Genomic DNA, 20868 nt, shown 5'->3' with positions numbered 1-20868 from the left:
CCCACTACCACCGTCCTTAGTCGAGCTCAAAGAACGCATCAGTGCTGCAGTGCAGACAATTGACAGGACTGTGCTACAAAATATATGGAATGAACTCAAGTATTATCTGGACGTGTGTCGTGTCACCAAAGGGGCACATTTTGAACATTTGTAGAGGGTCTATAAGCTTGGTCAGTGTGTGATTCTTTTCATATATATCTTTTATGAGCGTACGTGTAATACTTTTGAAAATATAACATTTTGAATAATGATGAATCCTTTATGCTAGCCCTGTATAACAAAGATTAGCGTAGTGGCAACTATATTTCTCTACACGAAATAGTTTTCCTGTTACCCACTAAATGCCGCAAACGTATTTGTATCAATATACCCTACAAATTACAACAGATATTCTCTTGGTGCCTGCAAACTGTTGATGTTATTACGTGAAAATTACCAACTAAGTAAATAAATAAAATAAAGGGGAAAAAGAAGTTTGTCTCATGCATAGAAATCAAAGAATTAAAAAAATTTTTGTTTTTGATAATGCAGCGCTCTCTAGAACTTTTAAAGTGGTTGAAATAGAATCTTGAAGTAAAAGAGAGCCATCGGCATCTTATTTTAGCTTAATGTACGACGTAGATTACGTGTAGCCACCATTTTCAACAGGCTTCCTCAAACTCCTATTTGTTGTCTTTCTTTCTAATATGTTCAACATCTGGGTACATTCTAATCTGTAATATTTAAGTACTTCCTAATCTATTCAACATCTGTGTACTTCCTAATCTGTTCAATATCTGGGTACTTTCTAATCTGTTCAACATCTGGGTATTTCCTAATCTGTTCAACATCTGGGTACTTTCTAATCTATTCAACATCCGGATACTTTCTATTCAGTTCAACATCTGGGTATTTTCTAATCTGTTCAACATTTGATACTTTCTAATCTGTTCAACTTCTAGGTACTTCCTAACCTGTTCAACTTCTGGGTACTTTTTAATTTGTTCAGATCTTGGTACTTTCTAATCTGTTCAACATCTGGATACTTTCTAATCTGCTGAACATCTGGGTACTTTCTAATCTGTTCAACATTGGGTACTTTCTAATCTGTTTAACATGTGGGTACTTTGTAATCTGTTCAACATCTGGATACTTTCTAATCTGTTCAACATCTGGGGATCCGCAAGCGATACAACATTGACTAAAGTCTTCCAAGATTATAGAGATTCCAAGTTTTCAGCGTATATAACTTACATGTCACAATTTTTTATAGAATTGAGATAAGATGACCATGATACTCATTTCACAGACACTTTTCCCCCAATCCAGCAGCTGAGATACATTCAGGTGCTGCCCAAAATATTTGCATAATAAGGTGTTGAAACTAGTTTTCGACTCTAGAGCAGCGCTGCACGATTGGGCAAGTTCACAGCTAAGAAATACGACATAATTGCTTTTTTGTCACGTATTTGTCAAATGTAAACATCGTTATAGAAAGCGCTAGAAAGTATAGACCGTACTAACTTCTGCACATTTTAATTTTACATTTTGTTGTGATATATAACTATTTGAAGTATTACAATATAGTAAAGTAAAACTACTAAGAAACATTTTTTTTTATTTATTTATTTTTGGTTGGTTTAAGGTCTCATGGTTATTGGGGAAATAGTGATGATAATGAATGAAATTGCGGACTAAAGAAAGTGGGAGAAACTGGAAAACCTTGACAAAATCTATGCACATGGTGTTTGTCTACTACAAAGCCCACTTAGCGCGAAGTGGAGTCGAACCAGGGATCTCACGCAACAGAGATGAGCGCTTTACCACTAAGCCGCCGTGTTCCGAACTGCTTCTCCTTGAATTCTTTAATTTGTGTCTAAAACCAATCAAGTAACTATACATGAAATTTATATACTTTTCCGTGCAATTACAAATAACCAATTTCCAGAGCCAAATTAATGTGTTTTATATTCCTCAACTGTAAAAATCTAAAGGCTGTCTCCCTCAGTGCACCATGTATATTGAAATTGATTAAGAAGACAGAATTTGATAAGAAGTACGTTTCATCTGCTCTATGAATCCAGCCCGTACATTATTTCAGTGACTTCATTTACATTAGTGCATTATCTCAATGATTTATCTATATTTAAACATTTTTCCATGTATTAATCTTACCTTTTGCTTTGTTCACAGCGCACAGTGTACAATTTTACAGCCAGTTACCGTATGCGAGGCAAGTATATCATATGCCGGAGACCAACCCTCAGGTTAAGAGCTTTGGTATGAAATGTCTTTTATAACAGCATGGAAAACGGGATGCTTAGAGAACTGACAAAGATAATCATGAATAATCTAGAGGATTGAACACTAGAAACCTATGAGAAAAGTTAGACCCTGTCGTTTCTATTAAATGTTAACATGTTTTCTTGCCTGAAATTTTTGCATGTTTCACGTACAAGAGCTGTCCAAAAGGCATGAATTATTTGTTTTCTCCGTTCTTCACGTATGGAAAATACGTTTATTTTGGACATGAAGGGCACCGAAACTGTCACTAATCAACTTAGGGACCACCAAAACTATGAATTCGACATTAATATCGGTCATTTTCAGTTATTTTTATATGTCATCGTCCCCCCTTAGGAGTACTGATGGGAGCTGAATTTGGATTTAAACGACATCGGAAGTGTGACTGTTCATCTCAGCAACCCCGAAAACTATAGATTCGACACTGATACCGGTCGTTTTCGATCATTTTTATGCCTCTCTCCCCTTCCCATCTCCCAAGATGCGGGACTGAATTTGGATTTAAACGGCATTGGAACTGTTAATGTTCATCTTAGGAACTCCGAGAACTATGAATTCGGCACTAATATCGGTCATTTTCGATCGTTTTTATATACCTTCTCCCTTCCCCTCCCTCAGTTTGTGGGGCCGAATTTAAATTTAAACGATAACGGAAGTGTCACTGTTCATCTCAGTGACCTCGAAACTATGCATTTGACATTAATATCGGTCATTTTCGATCATTTTTATGTATCTCCCCTCTTCCTCCAAGTTGAGCCACCAAAGTGAAATGATAAAAAGCACGAACCTCATCTATGTTGACAATTCGTTCGAGATCGGTCAGGTGGTTCAACAGCTATTAAATCACAGACACAGTCACTTTTATTTATATATATAGATAGATTTTCTTTTCCAGCAGTATGGTTAAGACCGTTACAGATGTTTTTCACTTAACCGAGGAAACTTACACTTTATGGACTATATTATTCCTAATAAAAATCTTTTTAAAAAAAATCTCCTGATGGCAAAACCTGATATGTGTATTTGTACAGGCAAGCGAAATTCAATCTTATGAAATAAATCATTGCGAAGATGAGAAAACACGTTATGTCAGTTTTTGGCCATTTTCTGCTTTTCGCTCTCGTTCATCGAACATGGAGAATAAAAATTCTTCATAATATAACCGTTCAAAATGTTGAAAGCATATCATGTTCTATATTTCCATAGGCGTATAGTCTCTCACTGGAAATATCAGTTCACAAAGCATGATGATGCATAACTAATAACATATTCAATAAACACTTGTACACACGTAAACAATTTTAATTTACATTTTTCATTGTTAAATTAAAAACACATTTTCCAAGTGACCAAATATCTAGACGTATAGAATTTGGTACAAAAATATTAAAATTGTGTTTGCAATCTAGTACAGTTATTAATTAAGGTAGTTTTCATTCCACCAAATTTCCAGCAAAACGGCATTTTTCTTTCTTTTCTTTTTTCTTTTTTTTTTAACCCACCAATTTCAGTACTTCTTTTCCACCAAAAATACTGGTCCTAGTTATAACCTTACCGCGGTGTAACGAAGTGACGAAAATCAGTCTATCTGGTTTCTTCTGCGAAATCCTTTGTACTTCAGGAGTCATGGTTCAACTAGGGAGTAGGGAAAGTGAGTGAGTCTAATAGTAAAATTATACTGCAGAACATCATTAAAAAAATACTGTTTCAACTTAACTTTCAAAAGTAAGTTTCCATTGTAAGAAAAATGTATTTCTTATTGGGGGACATACTTTTCCCCGCAGTATATCGACTTCTACTGTACTATTGTCAAGATTTAAAAATAAACATTCTTGCCTTTTATCCAGATATTATATATGCCAGAACTTCTATCATGACCTTTTCAGGACAAAATTTTGGGAAGCTATAAAATGTCTTTTTAGTTTCATATTTTTTAAAATTCTAAAATATGTCAGTTGGGTGAGAAACTAAGGGCTTATAATTACAGTCCCAGCTCAGGTTCCTTTTATTTATTTGTGTGAAAATAACAATACCATTGATGAATGCGAGAACTTGAGGAAAATAACTCATTGAGCTTCTTGAAGATGTTATTAACCCTTTCGGGATTTATGGTATAGACATATACCGTACATGTGTATTGTTTTAGCACGTTCATTTAACACCTATTACCACTGGATTTTTATTGTTCAGTCCTACTTGCATTGCGAAACAGATTACACGTGTTTTGAGAAGGAGCTCGTAAGTTTATGGGGGTCATGACGTCATCTGTTTGACCTTCAAGAGTACAATGAAATGGCTTATTTTGTTCTCTCGCAAATGGTGTCTAAAAGATTTAATGGGGTCCAAGAACACACACACACACACACACACATATATATATATATATATATATATATATATATATATATATATATATATATATATATATGTCTTCGACATGACCATCAGACAGAACACACGTGTTACGTCTTATTTCCTCCTCTATTTTTCAAGAAATTTTGAGATATGTACGTTAACACAGGACCGGTCCAAAGCGGCCTACAGTTTAGAAAAACATATTTTTTCAGAAAAAAAAAAAAAAAAACATTTTTCCTCAAATTCCCCTTTTCAGGTATATGATACGAAGATGTGAATGGTACCGTTTGGGAGGTTGCTTTATTCTGAAGACAATGAGGTACGAAGAAAAATTCTAGGATAAATAATATCAACGCAGTAGCGGCTTTACTGAAAATCTAAAATTTACCTTAAAAATCCCAAATCCCAAAAGGGTTAAATGAACTAGTGGTCAATTTCAAGACTTTTGATGTAGAAATCAGAACTTTAGAACTACAACGTGAATATTGTGCCCATGAATTTCTAAGGAGTAAGAAAGATTTGCAACTCCGCATTAATTTATTTAATAGCATTCTCCTAGTAACGGATTAGAACACTGTAAATTCTATGCACTTTAAATGTTTCTCCTATAGTTCTTTTACTAACTTACTTGTTTGTTAACAAGTTTGTGTTTTGGAGTTGGATTTCTACCTTTGCATGCAGCCAAAGTAGATAAAACACTTTAATTTACTTAAACTATATACTTTTTATTCTTTCGCTAAATTTGTTAATATTAAGACCAACATTAAAGCTAAAATAGTGAAAAAAAAAAACTTTTATGTACGAGGGTAAGTCAGAAAGTAATGCTTCCAAGATGATACCTTTATTTGTGTTTGACAGATAGCACCGGTACAGGTATCAGTGGAAAGCTTGCAATGTCAGCTACAAATGGTGGCAGCAACATAGTTGCGGTAACACGAAACAAGGTTTTTTATGCCATCAACGAAGAATTATGGTAGCTGTTGGCGACACTATTGCCAAACTGCTGCTTCCACCTCCGCGTTACAACTGTAGCGTTCACCCTTAGGGTGATCCTTAAATTTGGAGAAGAGCCAAAAGTCGCAGGGCGCAAGATTCGAAGTATACTTAGGATGAGGCAGAATGTCAATAACACTTTGCCAGCAGATGGGAGAAGTTTGAATATTTTGGGCGGAAGAGAGAACATGTGGCGGCACTCCATCGACTGACGCTTCGTTTCCGGGTCGTAATGATGTATCCACGACCCATCGCCGACCATGAATGTTCCTGGGCGGATAACCTTCCGCAATCAGAAATTCAATGACAGCCCGCTGTTTCAACCGGATATCACCACTGAATGACATGGATTGCACCATTACTCTGGAACGAGAAGATATGGGAAGGTGAAAGATGTGATATTCTATGGCTTAAACGTCGGTGCATTAATGATAAACAGTTCAGAATGTTCGGAGTTCTATTGGCCAAGTAGTGAGCTTGGAGGCATTACTTGCTGAATTATCCTCGTAACTCTGTGTTTTGTTTTGTCTTGTTTTATGTTTTATTTGTAAAAAGAATAACTTCAACATTTTGTAACATTCATTTAGAACGCATGTTCATTGCATGATTTTAATTTAATTCCAGACTTCCGTTTATAACTGCACGATTCCATACTCAAATCATGGACGGTACGTTATAACTAGCTTGCCAACGCTTGATTTGAAAGAACCTGTAAGTGTATGTTATGTAATTATATTTAAATATAATAGATATATAATTATCTTTGCGAGTACACATTTGTAATCGATAGATTGCATGATTTGAAATGTGATACGTAATTTAAAATTTCTCTAAATACTTATTCTACAATCACTCTTTAGGATTTATGGCTTTGTTGAACATGAAATAAAATCAGGATAATGAACACACAAAATAAGAATAATCAAGTACCTACTGTTAAAGAATATATTGAATACTTATGGAATTTAGTGATTCCTGCAGATTTTTTAAGAGACTGACATACTAAAAATAACACAAAATTTACCATTTTTCTTTTGCTTGTTTTTCACAAGTGAAAGAAAATAATGAAATGCTACTTACCAGAATCATAGATAATGTTATTCTACAACAGGAAATATGAGCCTGAAGAATTTTCATTGTTGCCATCCATAGAAATTATAGCGTTGCCGCAATAACATTTCCCGCAAAATCTAAGTTAAGGCAGCGACTAGAGGAACGAACTCAACTGCATTTGATTACGTATCATGTTGTCTTGGAATCCTGTGAACTACTTTTTAAATAATAATTGTATTTAGTTTGTAAGAAACAAAATAGTTTTAACATACAGTTATTAAAATTAAATAATAATGTTATTTGAAAAGTAGTTCACAGGATACCAAAACAACATTATATGTAATCAAATGCAGTTGAGTTCGTTCCTCTAGTCGCTGCCTTAACTTAGATTTTGGGGGAAATGTTATTCTGGCAACACTATAATTTCTATGGATGGAAACACTGAAAATTCTTCAGGCTCATATTTTCTGTTGTAAAATAACATTATCTATGATTGTGGTAAGTTACATTTCATTATCTCCTTTCACTTATGAAAAACAAGCAAAAGAAAAATGGTAAATTCTGTATTATTTTTAGTATGTCAAGCTCTTAAGTATTTAAAACCAGAATCATTGGCTTTTGAAGAAAAAATATTACAAAGCGAAAAATATGTTGGATGTTGATTGAATAGCTTACGAAATTGAATGAATCTTCTTCCCACTTTTGTTTTTTTTTTTAACATAATGTTACCAAGCTAATAGTGTTCTCGTATATTCTGTAACAGCCTCTTAAAGAATCATCCATCTTGCTAGAGGCCTAGTTGGTACTACTACTTGCAATGTTTCCAAATGAACCAAGGGTTCAGTGTTGAAAGGTTTAAGAGCACATGAAGTATTGTTAAAATTATGTAGGCGCATGAGAGGATGATTTAAATTAACAAAAACTGTCACTTACCAATATATCCTCCCATGAGAACATTAAATATTCTCCAAACGTATCGAAACAACAAGCTAATTCCGTCTTCAGAGGTAAGATAACAAGGATAAAAATGGATGATAAAAAAAATATGGTATGGGAACGGGAATACATATCACCAAATCAACGTAGCGTAAAAAGATTTGAACTAAAAAGAACGAGCAGAGCACAGTGGAAGAAAGAGTTTGAAGGTTGTATGGTGTCTATGCTAAGTCACTGTTGCCGGAACCAAAGCACACATCAGAAGTAGGTAACCAGATTTTATCAATGTTGCCAGAATCCAGATTTAAAGCCGGTTTAATTTATAAATAATGAATGATTCTTTGATCTCGCGTTTTTTTTTTTTTTTTTCCTGAACCCGTTACATTAACCTACTCTATATTATGTGTATGTTGTTTTAGGTAAAGTGACAATCCTGATACCCTCTTCTTGTGACTTCTGATTGTCTTATGTATTCTTTAATTCGGGTGTTAATATTACTCTTGGTTTCAGCTATGTGCGCAGAGTCCCATTCACACTGAGCATGACAAATACGTGACTTATTTAGTAGATCAAAAAATAACTTTTAAAACCGGTGAGATGTTTTTCTAAACTTTTTTGGGGGATACCGGAAGCAGATATGTTATTTATGCTTTGCAAGAATACGTTGAATTTTGATTGATAGTTATGGAAAGTAAGGAATTCCTATCCAACTTTTTCCTTCTTTGAAAATAACTCTTTCAGGAATTTGCTCCGATCTACGTGTTTGATTAAACCATTTTTGAAATGTACGCAACTTATAACCGCTCTTTTTGTCCTATTTGATATAAAAACTGTATTTCAGCATTGAGATTACTTGAACAATCACGAATTAATAATGCCCTACGACAGAATTTCTTGCAAATATTGGCCTTGTACAGTGATGCATGGGCTGACTGTTGATGTATAGAAGTAGTGCCTGCAGTGGATTTTCGATATACTTTTATTATAAATTTATTGTGCGATCGGGTTATCAGTAAATATGAAAATGGGAGACAGTTATCGGATTCATGCTCGAGAGTGAACTTCAATCTAGGATGCTGATATGTACCCGTCCGTACCATTGGAACTTACTATCAATAGTACACTATCTTGATTATTACGAAATGGTGCATCTGCTTATGAAAATCACTTGGTGCTACGTATTCTTGTTCTCATACCATATTTCCTTTATCCGTTTTTATCCTTCTTATCTTGCCACTGCAGATGGAATTAGCTTATTGTTCCGATACGTCTGGAGAATATTTAGTTTTCTCACGGAAGGATATATATATTGGTAAGTAGCAAATTTTTGCTCATGAAGTACTGTTCTAGGTTCCAGTTTGAGGCATACATGTTCTCAAGCGTGAGCTCAAAAGCTGGTGCGATAATTACACTGCTTAAGATGAATCTATACAGGTTGTTTCAGGAAATAATGTATTACTCAATATCCGAGACTATTTGAACAAGGGGCGTGGGGGGGGGGGAAGGAGGGAAGTTAGTAGTTGAGGGTACACCTCTTGTGCTAGGAGTCTCGGATTCGATCACAGATCAAGTGAGCTTTTAATTTCTAATTTTATCCCTGTAGGGAAGGCTTCATGAGAAAGTTAGAAGCTTAGAAGTGCCAAGATTATCCACGTGCATTGTGTAGTATTACGCTGTGTGTTCCTTGTGATCATTCATTACAAAATGTTGAATATTGCTCGTAAGGACTAAGAAAGATCATTCAAAACACTGGAATGGAAAACGATACATTTTTCATATCTAGTGGCATTAGTCGAAACAGGAAGTGCATTGTCAAGTTCATATTCTTGTTTCTTTTCAGTATCTCCTATCGTAACAACATTCGTAGACACACTAAAACAAAACAACCAAAAAAGTCTTGGTCCTTTTAATAGATTTTCTAGTTTCCGTTTTATTTTCGTATGTTACTTGTATTGGTGTGTACAAGAATTGAACCATCCGTTCGACTAATGCTCTATAGTATTTCTTCACTTACCGAACTCTCTACCAGAAAGTTGGTTTGTCCAATGCATATCACGCAAAAACTACTTTGCCGATCGCGGCGATTTTTGGTGTGGTGACGTGATCATCGTATTGCGGTAGGTTTTAATCATAATGAATTTTGAATATTTGGCCATTGAGAGAAAAGGGCAGTAGATTAAAATATGCCACTGCTATAGAAGTTTCTTGTAAATTGATGAACTTAAAGCTCGAAAATTTTGTAGGATTTTTCTGCATCAGAGAATATGAATCAGCATTCATTATGACTTGATGTAGAGGAAAAGGAAAAGCTTGCTTTGAAGCGCTGGAGTAAAGGGGAAAAAGTTATGTAGGGCTTTTTGTGTCAGAGATTAAGGTTACTGTTAAGTTATGCAAATCGTATAGGGGTAATGCAAAGTGAAGGTCTGCAGAGAAAGTGGGTGCATTTTAGACCATATTTTGAAAGAACATCTAATTTTTATTCGTGGTTTCTGTAGCATGCAGCCGGAAAATGTGATAGGGAGTTTTATTAGTGGATACGCTTCAGTTGTTGTTTACTTGTTAGTTAGTTTGTTACTTAATTAGTTAAAATGAATGGGTTATTTTGAAAAAGTGTAAAATGAACATATGACATATAATCTGCATAATTTGCATGGAGATGATTATAATAAAATTAAATTGTTGATGTTGGACTCGTTTCAAGGGCGACTCACTGTCTTTATCAGCAAAGCTCAATAAATTAGGCCAGATGACTATATTGGGATGCAGAGATAATGGTATTTTGAAGTAATACTACACAGAAATGCATTTAAAATTTTAGTTGTATTTTTAAAATATTACAATACTTAAAAAGTTGTAATTACTGCTACGAGGGAGGATCAGAAACTAACGTTACAAGGCTGATATTTCTTGAGTTTCGTCTGTTATAGAGGAATGAAGAGTGTGAGGTAATTTTAATACATGGAGTTGGCAACTGTGCAGACTTTCAGCCACTCGCCACCTACAGCGCTAGTTGTATGTAAATACAAATGGCGACTTGTTTGGGAAACTGGTCTCGCGAAGAAGTCCGCTCAGGTATTCGATTTCTGTGGGCGAAACATGTAACCGCGGCTGGAATTCACCGGCAGCTGGTAGAGAAAACGTTTTCTCCAACGAGGAGTGCAGTGACCGACCCAGCACGCCATCAACGAGTTTGAACACACATCGACTACCCTCTCTATGCTCGGACCTCGCTCCAAGCAACTTTTACCTGTTCCCGCACTTGAAGGAGCACCTAGGAGGCCGTCGTTTCGCTTCAGACGAGGAGGTTGTAACGGATGAACGATACACATATAATCTTTAAATAGCCCCCACTACCCACAGTCCTGCGAGAACGGACGTCACCCCACTTCCCCCTTTAGAATATAAGAATTTTAAAAGGAGAGAGAAAGGAGAATTCCACTCCCCCACGGCTGAGAATAATGACGACGTGAAGAGTGAGGTTCAATACTGGAAAAGGCTTATACTGTATGCAAAAATATCACTATTAAGATAATCAGGAATTTGTCTACAACTACTTGAAAATGGAAAAAGTTTTCTAACAAAATGGAAAATTTTATTATAACAAACCGAAACGTGTTATATAAATAGTAATATAGAAAACATTCAACAATTTTAACAAGTAATAATATCATTAATCGAAATCGCCGTTAGCAAGTAACATTTTTCCCAAAAGGATTTTTTTTTTTTTCCAAGTGACAAAATTTTCTGTAGTATTATTATAACCAATCGTAAATCCAAAATATAGAATTTAGAAACCTATATAACAATATAATCAAAAATGTATGGAACTCGAAGTTACTGCAAAGTGGCTTTCTTTGGAATGAAAATGTGGGAGGAAATGATTCCTTAAATATGGGTCAAAATACATGAGTTACGAGCATCAGCTCATCTGTAACTCTATAGATTCCTCTTATTTTTTTTTTCTTTCCTTTTCAAAGCGGACCAAAGACATAAATCATTCATTTGAAGTCTCCACTAGCCTTAATATTTTCCGTAATTTCCATATATTAAACTTCCTGACTAGCGACTTTTCTTTAGTTTTATCAAGGAAAAACAAGAATCAACATGTTTTAACTCAAGGCTTAATTCTGCCTACACAAAACCAGTAACATGAACTATTCAATTAACTATTTTACTTTCTTACTTTTCCTTTCGCAATGTTTTAGAAATAAGTGCTTCCAAAATATATTGAATAATAATAATGTCTTCTAAATAATAACCATAGTCAGGAATTGTTATAGATTTCAAAAGAAATTAACTAAACTATACGATTATACGGAAAGAATATTAATTTTAACGACCCATTTTCATTCAGAGGACCTATCACTCTTACCTCATTTTATACACTGCGAAGCGTTTCAGCCTTAAAGCCAGAACCTCGGCTGCAACGTGACGTCATCCCGATCGACGACTCGCGCAAATCCAACCGAAGGTTAAGCAGTGCTTCCAACTCCAAGAGAAAGAACCAACTTAACAGTAAACTGGAGTTTCATCTCACAAAAGTTTTCCTTTACAACGTTTCATTTTATTATGAAACTTGGGTGGGTTACATAATATCCGAGGGTCGGTCAAAAAAAAATTCCTAACCATAACAAATCCCAAGTTGAATAATAAAATAATTTCAATACATTACCAAATCTTCCATAAATATTCAAATGCTAACGCCTTCTTTACAAACTTCTACAGTAAATTTTCCAATTCCTTACATAACATATACAAAGGATGATGATGAGGTATTTACAAAATGAAAAGGGTTGACCTCTCACTTTCTCGGACGAGGCATTCCTGCAGGAATAAAAAAAAATATACAAAACACAAAATTTGTTCGAACAAACATCCTAAAATATATAAATAAGTACAATATTAATAATTTACTTAACCTCAATTCTCACATCAAATCTTTTTTTTTTCATGTTACCTTATGGGTTAGATTGATTAACTTGTCTCGGTGGAAAATATTTCTTACAAAAACGAACATGGCGTTTTATATGAACATATGGTCTTTCAATATTTTCTAGCCAAACTGTATTTGGTGTAGGTTTAGAAATAAGGCGGTATGGGCCTTCCCACTGAGGGGCGATCTTTGGATTGAAATGTTTCTCTGCTGAAATTTTCATAAACCTTTTAACCAATACTAAATCATCAATATTTAAATTAACAGGATTATGTTTTTGACTATATACCTTCGCACTATGTTTCCAAGCGCGTTCAATGTTATTATTTATATTGACTAATTTTTGCTCTTTATCCTGGTCATCGTCTAAAAGATCTAAATCCATCAACCATTTAACATCTAATGGGTGGTAAAATTTCCGTCCCATATAAAGTTCACATGGACTAGTCCCAGTAGTTTCATTCATACTTATGTTAATAGTAAAAGCAATTTTAGATAGTAATTGGGCCCAATTCTGTTGAGACTTATCAACATAAATACGAATTAAATTTTTAACCGATCTCACCGTGCGTTCGGCTCTGTTCGATTGTGGGTTATATGGGGAGAATTTTACACTCTGTATACCATAGCTATACAAGAATTTCAAGAAGTAATCACTCACGAAATAAGAAGCGCCATCACTTAGGACTTTACCAGGAAAGCCGTATCGAAGAAATAATTCCTGTAACTTATTACAGATGATTTTTGAGGTTAGTCGTCTTAAAGGTTCTAAAAAGACAAAACGACTATAGGCGTCAGTGACAATTAAAATATATTCAAATCCAGAACTACTAGGCAATTTCCCTGCAATATCAATAAACCAAGTATAATTTGGGTGCATTACCTTTTTTGTAAAATATTGACCCATAGGTTTTCGATTAGAATCTTTACAGGTTTGGCACAAATGACAAGATTGTATAAAATTCTTAATGTCAGGATATAAAGTAGGCCAGGTATATTTTTCAGCAACCTTAGCAATGGTTTTTCGATATCCCATATGCCCACCATGAATTATTGGACAATGAGAATACTCAATGATCGACTGAATTAAAGAATTAGGTATTACAATTCTAAATCCATTATTCCCTTTACCTTTAGTCTTTTTTAACAAGATCTTATTTCTTAATACATACGGAGGAACTTCTTCCTTTTGCTCTAACCTATTGATAATCTCTCTTAATTCAGGATCCTTCCTCTGGTGATCTGTAAGAGGCACATTAAACACAGGATTTTGCCAAAAATTAATGAAAGACAAATTTACTGTTTTATTATGATCTTTTACGACTTCCATTGTATTTTCATCTTTTGTATAGAATTCTAGATGGTTTCCAACCCTTGAAAGGAAATCGGCTATACTATTTATTTTTGATCTTACATGGACTATACGAAATTTAAACCTCGAGATTTTCTCTAACATGGTTCCATATCTCCTTTGTCTTTTATGGTTATTAAGTAACCAAATTAAACTCTTACTATCAGTATATACTACAAAGGGATTTGCCAAATAATACTCGAATTTTTCCAAAGATAAAGAAAGAGCCTTAAGTTCTAACTCGTATATATTTTTACTCCAGTCAGATTGTGGAATTGCCCGACTAAACATAGATACAGGTCTAAGATTCCCTTCCGAATCATATTGGCTGAGAACCCCAGAAAAATGACGCAAAGAGCTATCACAATGTATTACGAAGTTGGAATTCATATCTGGGACTTTCAAAATGACCTGACTACAAAAGGCATCCTTTAATTTTTGTAGGGCTTCATCATGAACTTTAGTCCATTTAAAAGGCTTTTTTACAGATCTTATTTCTTGAAGGGGAGCAATTAACTCTGAATACCCATAAATAAATTTAGAATAGAACGAGAAAAATGAACATATTCTGTTCACTCCTTTTCTATTCTTTGGTTTTGGTATCTCCTGGATAGCTTTAATTCTCTCAGGGTCTATTGACATGTTGCCATTTTCAAAACGAAACCCTAAATATTTAATACTAGTTTGAAATAGACAGGACTTCTTTTCTGAAATAGTAATTCCCCAATTTCTTAGTCGAGATAATACCTCCTCTAATAGAGCTTTATGACTCTCAATATCTTTGCTAAATAAAATTATGTCATCAAAATATATCTCTAAATTCTTACCAATTAACCCTTCAAAGACTTTTGACATCAAATTACTTAAAACAAAAGGTGATAATACTAATCCCATTGGTACCGATTTATATCGATATATTTTATTTTTTGTCACAAAAGCAGTAATATTTCTACTCTCTTCAGACAGAGGAATTTGATGAAAACAGGATTTACAATCAAGTTTTGAAAAGATATTATTGTCCGAAATACTAGATATTACATTCTCCATGTTAGGAGAAGGATAGCTGTTTACCATCACCTTTTTGTTCACCTCTCCGTATGAAATTACAAGCCGCCTGCTTCCGTCTGAATTTGTTACTAGAAAGCAGGGTGACGTGTAGGGAGAATAATCTACTTCCTCTATAATATCGTCTTTTAAAAGCTGTGCAATAAAAGAATCTAATTCCTTTTGCTTATGCGTTGGAAGCTGATAAGGTTGCAATCGAATGGGAGTTTTATCGGCAAGTTCAATTTTGTAAGCGAAATTTTTTACTCTACCAATTTTGTTTCCAATAACATCAGAATATGAAGTTAACAAGTTATTAACATATTCCTGTAAATTAGAATCACATAGTAATAATTGATCAGGAACCGTATAATTACCTTGAGATTCCTCCGGTTTAGTCTCCGGTGGATGCAATATGGACTGATCAAAAACGAATTCCACTCCTGGGTCAAACGTGGTATTAACTCCGCTGTCTCTGGTTACTGATGTCGATGGAGTCAAACTCTGATTGAAATTACCAAAAGATCTAGGCTGAGGTGTAGCTTTCGGACAACCAAGGTCGCATAGCGGCTGCTTTCCACTCACCCCATTCCTAGAAGTATATGCAGAAGCGAGAGAAGTCTGGGCACACAAAAGTTCATCAGCTCGGATCATAGGAACCACTAACTTCCGAGCTTTTATATTATATAAATTACCAGCAATGTCTATCACGGAATTGTATTTTGTATGAAAGTCATTTCCAAGCAGAAGATCAAACTCATTAGAGTCCACGATGAAGAAAATTTCACTAAATTGGTGTCTTCCAATTTTAAAATATAGTCTTACTCTCATATCCACTGTTACTTGTACATTTCATAAGCCAATCGTCTGAACGTTCACCTTTTCTGTTCTTATTTTACATTTTTTTCTAAGTTCATCATAAAGATGTCGAGCCAAATAAGAGTTCGTACTCCCAGTATCAATTAAGCACTTAAAACGCATGCCCGTAATGTAAACAGGAATCGCTAATAAATTTTCCAATTTACTACCATTTTGTTTTAAGTCTAAGTTATTTTGAGTTAAGTACTGAGATTCTAAATTATGATTATGAGAAAATTCCGCCTTATCAAAATTTTTATAGTTAGATGGTAAAGAATACATAGCTGGAGAAACTAAAGTTTTATGTAAATTTATTGGTTCACGAGATTGCAACACTACTTGCTGTTTTGTGTTTTTCGCTCCGATAAAGGAAGATGATTTACGGGGTGGTACCAAGTCCCGTACGCTACTACCTTGATTACGTAATCGATAATAATCTTTCCTATATCTATGCAAAGCGTCATAGTGTTCTGCAGCTAAATACAATTGATTTAAATCGATAGGCATACCTCTTTCAGCTAGAAATTGATGGGCAGAAGGCGTTACCATATTAGTAATTAAACTACAAATGGTGGCTTCATCAAAGGACATATCAAGTACGTGAATAATCGATAATTTATTATCTACGAACTCATATAATGATTGATCCTCCCGCATGGGAACGTAGAAAAATAATCGCATGAATTGTGTTCTACCAATAGTGGAAATAAATCGCACCACTAAATGTCTACAAACTGTTTGCCAAGGGGAAGCGTCCCCAATAAACGATTGTATAACTTCTTGCATTTCTCCTTTTGTACGAGAAAGACAAGCTACTAACACAAGATCTAAAGGCAAACCCTTACCTCTGACAATACTATCAAGTTTTAATAAAAACTGAAATGTAGACTCAGTATTGGTACCATCTATTATAGGTAGACTATTAATATCATGCAACAAAGATTTATAAATTCCTTCCGAAGCAAATTTCTCAAAATTTAAATTTAATGAAGCTGCCATATTAAATGGTTGAACTCTATACTTATTTTGAAAGCTCTGACTCCCTCCTGCTCTTAAATTAGGCGAGGAATTCGCAAACTGTGTACTGTGTCCCACATTACTTTGTGGATCCACGTTAAAATTTTGATTCTGAAATGGTCTACTTTGACCACCTAGTAAAGGTTCGTGAGGATTCACTTGAATATGGGCTGAAGGCCTTAAATGATCAAACATAGGATTACTAAATTCATAAGAATATCCAAGAAATTCATCCCCACTAGAACTTGAAGAATCCGAAAATCTATACTTTACATGCGTCTCCTTTGACTGTGCCATCCTTACAAGCACACCACAAAATATTAAGCACAAAGAAACCAAAAGAATAATTACTACTATTTTTACAACCTTATCAATAATTATCTGCTTATTACACAATGACCTACTAAACCATAAATTTTGTATCCGACCCCGGCAACACTGTATTAAGTATTTTACATTAACATTCATATACAACATTTATATTACTCAACAAGAAAGGCATAGTATAATGAAAATATGTTATTTAATTTAGAGGTTAATTTGACCAAAGAAATACACATAAATTTTAGAATATAAAGGGGAACACTTTTGCTGGACCTCCCCGAACCGGACCTCGAAGCCAGCATAAATTTGCCTTTCCAGGGCAGTGTATAAAATTTATTTTTATTTAAAAATTATATATGTAACGGATGAACGATACACATATAATCTTTAAATAGCCCCCACTACCCACAGTCCTGCGAGAAAGGACGTCACCCCACTTCCCCCTTTAGAATATAAGAATTTTAAAAGGAGAGAGAAAGGAGAATTCCACTCCCCCACGGCTGAGAATAATGACGACGTGAAGAGTGAGGTTCAATACTGGAAAAGGCTTATACTGTATGCAAAAATATCACTATTAAGATAATCAGGAATTTGTCTACAACTACTTGAAAATGGAAAAAGTTTTCTAACAAAATGGAAAATTTTATTATAACAAACCGAAACGTGTTATATAAATAGTAATATAGAAAACATTCAACAATTTTAACAAGTAATAATATCATTAATCGAAATCGCCGTTAGCAAGTAACATTTTTCCCAAAAGGATTTTTTTTTTTTTTTTTTCCAAGTGACAAAATTTTCTGTAGTATTATTATAACCAATCGTAAATCCAAAATATAGAATTTAGAAAACCTATATAACAATATAATCAAAAATGTATGGAACTCGAAGTTACTGCAAAGTGGCTTTCTTTGGAATGAAAATGTGGGAGGAAATGATTCCTTAAATATGGGTCAAAATACATGAGTTACGAGCATCAGCTCATCTGTAACTCTATAGATTCCTCTTATTTTTTTTTTCTTTCCTTTTCAAAGCGGACCAAAGACATAAATCATTCATTTGAAGTCTCCACTAGCCTTAATATTTTCCGTAATTTCCATATATTAAACTTCCTGACTAGCGACTTTTCTTTAGTTTTATCAAGGAAAAACAAGAATCAACATGTTTTAACTCAAGGCTTAATTCTGCCTACACAAAACCAGTAACATGAACTATTCAATTAACTATTTTACTTTCTTACTTTTCCTTTCGCAATGTTTTAGAAATAAGTGCTTCCAAAATATATTGAATAATAATAATGTCTTCTAAATAATAACCATAGTCAGGAATTGTTATAGATTTCAAAAGAAATTAACTAAACTATACGATTATACGGAAAGAATATTAATTTTAACGACCCATTTTCATTCAGAGGACCTATCACTCTTACCTCATTTTATACACTGCGAAGCGTTTCAGCCTTAAAGCCAGAACCTCGGCTGCAACGTGACGTCATCCCGATCGACGACTCGCGCAAATCCAACCGAAGGTTAAGCAGTGCTTCCAACTCCAAGAGAAAGAACCAACTTAACAGTAAACTGGAGTTTCATCTCACAAAAGTTTTCCTTTACAACGTTTCATTTTATTATGAAACTTGGGTGGGTTACAAGGTGAAACACTTAGTGACACGTAGTTGAACATGGAAGGACAGGCTTTTATTAGGAGGGAATCTTCGAACTCATCCCACGATGCGACAAGTGCCTCAATCAATATGGCTCCTATTTGGAAAAATAACCTAGTGTATGTACCATCTTTTGGCTGTATTGGTTGTATGAAATAATATATACAAGTTTCACTGCAGGCTTTGTAACTTTATTTCATACAACCAATACAGCCAAAAGATGGTATTTCATACAACCAATAACCTAGTGTATGTACCATCTTTTGGCTGTATTGGTTGTATGAAATAATATATACACGTTTCACTGCAGGCTTTGTAACCTTAGTTTTTGATTACCCCTCGTATATCGCATTGTAGGGGGTGCAGTGGCTTAGTGTAGAGCGTTCACTTCTGGTACATGAGGTTTCTAGTTTGATTTCAGCTCGCACCAAATAGGCTTTGTATGGATAAACGCCGTGTGAGTGGGTTTTCTCGGGGTTCTCCTGTTTTCTTCCACTTTCTTCATTTCTCCATTTTCATTCATTCTCATTATCACTGTTTCCTTTAGCCAACACGGCAGAAACGTGGGACATACAAGTGAAAGATTTCACTTTATTTCATTTATCGCGTATGATACATGTAAATAGAGTAATGGCATCACAAAAGATACGGGAATTTCTAAACCTAGAGGAAGCAATAGACCAATACGATAGGGTATCAGAAAGTTCGTGCAATCACCTAGAAGAAATCCACTCTGGAGAACTCTGACACCATGATGGTATTAACCTTTCTCTACGTAGTCACCGTGCTTACAAACATATTTTTGCTAGCGGTTCTTCACTCTTCGTAGCCCCATTTTGTAACTTTGTTGTTTGACTTTCAAACCACAGTTCAACCTCAGAAATGACGTCATCCATGCTGTCAACATGGCTTCCTCTGAGTAAACGCTTCATTTCTGGGAAGAGAAAGAAGTCACTTGGGGCTAGGTATGGTGAGTATGGGGGCCAGTATTTAATATCCTAATTCCAATGCCTTCATCATTAATGCATGAGCGGAATGAGCTGGTGTATTGTCTGCCAACAGCAAGACCTCATTTGTGACCAATCCGCGACATTTCTTCTTCAGTTCCTCTCGTAACTTAGTCAGGAGGTTGGAATATTAGATACTAGTAATAGTTTACTCATGTGGTAGATAATCTGTCCTGATGACTCCTGGTAACAGAAAACGGAAAGATTCACCTTGGCGGCAGACTTCTGTACTTATGCCTTTTTAGGGTTCGGGAAGGAAGGGCGATTCCATTGTTTGCTCATTTCCTTTGTTTGTGGGTCATAAAGATAAACCCAACCTTCATTCATTGTCAGTATACTGTCAATAGTCGTCATCCACCTCACAGCGATGCAACATTTTTCTTGCAGCGTCCTTCCGATTTCTCTTTTGGAAAGGTGTGAGCAGTCGTGGCATCCACCGTGCTGACACTTTCTGAAGATGCAGTTCGTTGTGAATGATATTTCAGACAGCTCATACCCATAGCTCATACCTATTGCACACATAGCACTTTTAGTGATTATCCTCCTGTCTTCCATTATAATCTCCATTTTCTCCGTCGTGGCGGCATCATCAGCGAAAGATTGTCTTCCAGAACTAGCAGTGTCCACGGTGGTCATGTGTCCAGTTTGGAATTACCGTTTTCACTTGGATACGGATGGGCTTTCATTCCCGTAGAGTTCCTTTATCTCTTCGTAGATCTGGTTTGCTGATTTTCCCTGAAGATGGAAGAATTAATGACACTCCGTGTCTCAAGCTTGTCAATCATCGTACCTTCAGTGATTTACTTGCAAATATATATAGGAATTAATTCGTGCGGTTTTTAATAAAAAAAATTGAAGCTTTATTTCAAAAACGAAATAAATGAATACGTTAACAAAAATATTGTCCATCGCTAGCCACTACTTTCTCCCATCTTTTAGGCGATTTACAGATTCCGTGTCGAAAGAATTCCTCATCTTTTGAAGCAATCCATTTTTCGATATTTTCTGAAGAAGTGAACCGCTGTCTAATCAAATCGTTATTCGTACAATCGAA

General features: G+C 35.0%; 2 protein-coding genes across 9 annotated transcripts in view; one reads left to right on the top strand and one right to left on the bottom strand.

Annotated features, from left to right (window-relative positions):
• Naglu (N-acetyl-alpha-glucosaminidase) overlaps nucleotides 1–20868 on the top strand; it is a gene marked incomplete at its 3' end in the record, with an annotated part of 143789 nt that overhangs the window by 108836 nt on the left and 14085 nt on the right. For 6 of the 8 annotated variants that reach the window (XM_081747300.1, XM_081747302.1, XM_081747306.1 and 3 more), the window contains 2 exon segments: nucleotides 2173–2259; nucleotides 6256–6342. In XM_081747300.1, the coding sequence (XP_081603426.1) occupies nucleotides 2173–2259; nucleotides 6256–6342 (174 nt within the window). 8 annotated transcript variants of the gene reach the window in all.
• On the bottom strand, nucleotides 11689–15784 carry LOC145676496 (uncharacterized). Its single transcript, XM_081747307.1, has 2 exons — nucleotides 15326–15784; nucleotides 11689–12444 (listed from the first exon to the last, which is right to left on the bottom strand). Exons 1-2 carry the CDS (start codon nucleotides 15777–15779, stop codon nucleotides 12422–12424), a joined length of 477 nt encoding a protein of 158 aa, XP_081603433.1. The 5' UTR covers nucleotides 15780–15784; the 3' UTR covers nucleotides 11689–12421.

Source organism: Thermobia domestica, unplaced genomic scaffold (assembly GCF_964235325.1).
Source record: "Thermobia domestica unplaced genomic scaffold, izTheDome1.hap1.1 HAP1_SCAFFOLD_171, whole genome shotgun sequence".
Taxonomy (NCBI): domain Eukaryota; kingdom Metazoa; phylum Arthropoda; class Insecta; order Zygentoma; family Lepismatidae; genus Thermobia; species Thermobia domestica.
This window is presented reverse-complemented; position numbering and strand designations above follow the sequence as displayed.

What these genes read in the sequence shown, in the direction of transcription:
- LOC145676496 (XM_081747307.1), bottom strand. Translation starts at nt 15,779, where the DNA reads ATGAGAGTAAGACTATATTTTAAAATTGGAAGACACCAATTTAGTGAA. An exon ending in TAAACCGGAGGAATCTCAAG is followed by an intron (nt 12,445 to 15,325) that starts GTAATTATACGG and finishes TTATTCCTGCAG; the next exon opens with GAATGCCTCGTCCGAGAAAG.